Source organism: Scomber japonicus, chromosome 16, assembly GCF_027409825.1.
Source record: "Scomber japonicus isolate fScoJap1 chromosome 16, fScoJap1.pri, whole genome shotgun sequence".
NCBI lineage: Eukaryota > Metazoa > Chordata > Actinopteri > Scombriformes > Scombridae > Scomber > Scomber japonicus.
Genome location: NC_070593.1, coordinates 2,122,945 through 2,126,193, shown reverse-complemented (window position 1 = coordinate 2,126,193; position 3,249 = coordinate 2,122,945). Strand labels below are relative to the sequence as shown.

Below are 3,249 nucleotides of genomic sequence, written 5' to 3'. Positions count from 1 at the left end.
TTAAGCTTGAAGTTGTTTTAAATGTGCTGCAGAAATAAACTTTGCAGCAGAACGTTTCTACTTTAGCGCCACTCCAAATATAGCAACACAAAAGTTTGCTCCATAACTTTACGCACAGTTTTACGCATGCTTTACTTTTTCCTCTCTATTTATTATATAATTTAATTAATATTTCCACTTTTAGACTTAAACTTGCAGCAGAACGTTTCTACTTAAGCACAAAAAAAATCAGATTATAGCAACACAGGGTTTATGATCATTATGGAGCAAACTTTACGCACAGTTTTACGCACATACTTTACTTTTTCCTCTGTATTTATTTTATAATTTAATTAATATTCCCACTATATCTAGACTTGAACTTTGCAGCAGAGCGTCTCTTACCTTGGACCTCTCCTTGATCTTGGTGTTTCCGAGCCTATTGGAGCACAGTGACACCAGCTTATCGATCAGGTTGAGCAGGAAATTGATCGCCTCGCAGCCTCGCTCTGACCCGCTCACCCAGGCGATCTGATCCCCGCGGATGCTCTTACGGCGGATGCCCGGCACGGAGCCCACCAGCCGGCCGTCCTGCAGCGCTCCGGACCGGTGCATGTCCTTCACCTGCTCCAGCACCGCGTCTCCAACCAGCTCACCCAGCAGACCGTCCACATAGCAGAATCCGTCCTCCAGCAGAGACGGGACGACCCGGTCCAAAGCCAGCCTCTGCAGGTCCGAGTCTGATACGGGCTCGATGAAAGGCATTTTAAACTCTGGAGTAAATGCAGACAGGAAGTGAAATAAAGTGGAGGGTTTAAACTTGTTTTTTTTTTCTTTATAAATGAAGAAATGTTTGCTGGTCAGACTCAGTGCTGCTGAAATGTTGAGTGAACGCCAGATGACTGACCCTGTGTGTCTCAGCTGATTCACAACTCGCCTCTTTATGCGGGTTAAACGACGTCAAGTCAGCACGTAGGCAACACATACACTTCCGGTTACTGATTTCAGATTAAGAGCTTTTTTAATCGCTGAGAGAAACATCTGGGTTGATTCTGTCTTTGTTGGTTTTATTGATTAAATACATGTAGAAAAAAAAGTGGAATAAAAAGTGAAGTAAATGATTCAGAGGAAGGAGTGTTTTTAGGATGTTTTGCACAATACTGACAAAATGCATTAAAATTTAACCCTTAACCAGGCAGCGTGCACCAGGAGATACAGACTCTTTAAGGAGCATGATTGGTTAAGGTGGTTGTTTAAATGTATATGAGCCTTATAGTGGTAGAATTAAAGCTTGTGGAAGTTATAAAATGATAAAAAATCAGTTTATAAACTAGTATGTGTGATATTAATGAGCAGCATGTATCACTTTACTATGTTAAATAACACATTTAAGTGTTTTTACCATTATCACCATTGTATGCCTTAATAAGGGCAAAGCATCCTGGTGGAGATACAACTCATAAAATCCAAAATATATTAAAAATATGAGTAGAAATGTTTTACTTTAGGTGCAAATGACATAACTAGTGACATCACATTATCTCATTTTCCATTCCTGCCTGTTTAAGGGTTAAATGTAGAAATACTCCTGGTTTGTTTGTTAACTGTCTTTGGGCGTTTATTTTTATTAATGACACAATAATAAAATGATTTGAGGAAGTTTGGAGGATTCCTTCTAAATAAAGTGTGTGTGACTGTCCTGCTGCTTTCTGATGAGGAAGTTAAAGTGTTGTAAGACTCTGATGTCATCATGATGTCATCATGATGTCATCATGATGTCACCATGATGCTTCTGTTATATCGTGTTTTATTTCCATCTATCTATCTATCTATCTATCTATCTATCCATCTATCTATCTATCCATCCATCTATCTATCTATCCATCTATCTATCTATCTATCAGGTCAAATCATCTGAAAAGTAACTAAAGCTTTTAAATAAATGTAGTGGAGTAAAAAGTAAAATATGAATCAATCTGAAATTTAGTGCAGTGGAGGAATAAAGTAGAAGAAAATAGAAACACTACAGTAAAATACAAATACCTTAAAATTGCAGGAAGTTGGAAGAGGAAACATTTATTATTATTATTATTATTATTATTATTAATTATATGTTTTAATGTTTCCAATTCTTACTGTTAAATATTGTTCATGTAAAGCACATAAAGTTGACCCTAACTGTGTGAAATGCTCTATATAAATAAAAACCTGCCTTGCCTTGTATTGTATTGTATTGTGAAAATCCTCCGCCTCACTTCCGGTTCCATGTCCTTGTCTTTACCAGCAGCGCGTGCAGCAGCGGAGAGTTGAGTGTGAGACGTGCTGAATGTGAGGTGCTCCATGGGTGCAGGGAGGAGGACTAACCCACTTTCACTTCTGCTATGAAGCAACATGCAAACCTTTTATTCTCCTTTTAGTAAACTTTTATTAATATTCAACATTTTAATCACCAGACACTTTATAAAAAAAATAACTCAGTATAAACTTTAATCACCATAGAATAATCATTACTTTTAAATATGTGACACTAACAGCAACTTTTCTTTAAATTATTAATAAACTGTAAATAAATAAATTATTCAATGAAGCAGAAGTTGCTGCACTAGTGCTACGTGCCCGCGCAGTGGGCGTTCCCGCCGCCATTGAGGACTCCACCAGTCGCATGTAGTCATTACACACACACACACACACACACACACACTCCTCCCCTCCCTCCACCCGCGAGGAAGTAAACAGTGAACGTGAACTTGACCACGCGCCTGGAAAAGACTGAAAACAGCTGATAAGAGCTGAGAGAGATACATGATCATAATAATAATGATAAGAAGAAGAAGAAACACAATGATAATAATAATAAAAATAACAATAATAAAAATACTACTAATAATAAAAAATAAAAATAATAATAATTAAAAAATAATAATAATAAAATAAAATAAAATAATAATAATAATAATAATAATAAAAAAAAAATAAAATAAAATAATAATAATAATAAAAATAATAATAATAATTAAAAAAAATAAAACATAATAATAATAATAATAAAATAATAATAATAATAATAAAAAATAAATAAAAATAATAATAATAATAATAAAATAATAAAAATAAAAATAAAAATAAAAAATATATAAAAATAATAATAATAATTTAAAAAATAAAATAAAACAATTAAAAAAATAATAATAATTAAAATAATAATAATAATAAAGTATATATTCCTCTGTACAGCTTTCATACTATCAGGTGTTTGACTTCCTATTAAAA

At 33.8% G+C, this 3,249-nt stretch overlaps 1 protein-coding gene across 1 annotated transcript in view; it reads right to left on the bottom strand.

The window, feature by feature from the left end:
* egln3 (egl-9 family hypoxia-inducible factor 3) overlaps positions 1-861 on the bottom strand; it is a 15,891-nt gene extending 15,030 nt beyond the window's left edge. The window contains exon 1 of the mRNA XM_053335995.1: positions 385-861. Coding sequence (XP_053191970.1) covers positions 385-744 — 360 coding nt within the window. The 5' untranslated portion in view covers positions 745-861. The remainder of the gene's footprint in view (positions 1-384) is intronic.
* Between the last annotated feature and the right edge of the window lie 2,388 nt (positions 862-3,249).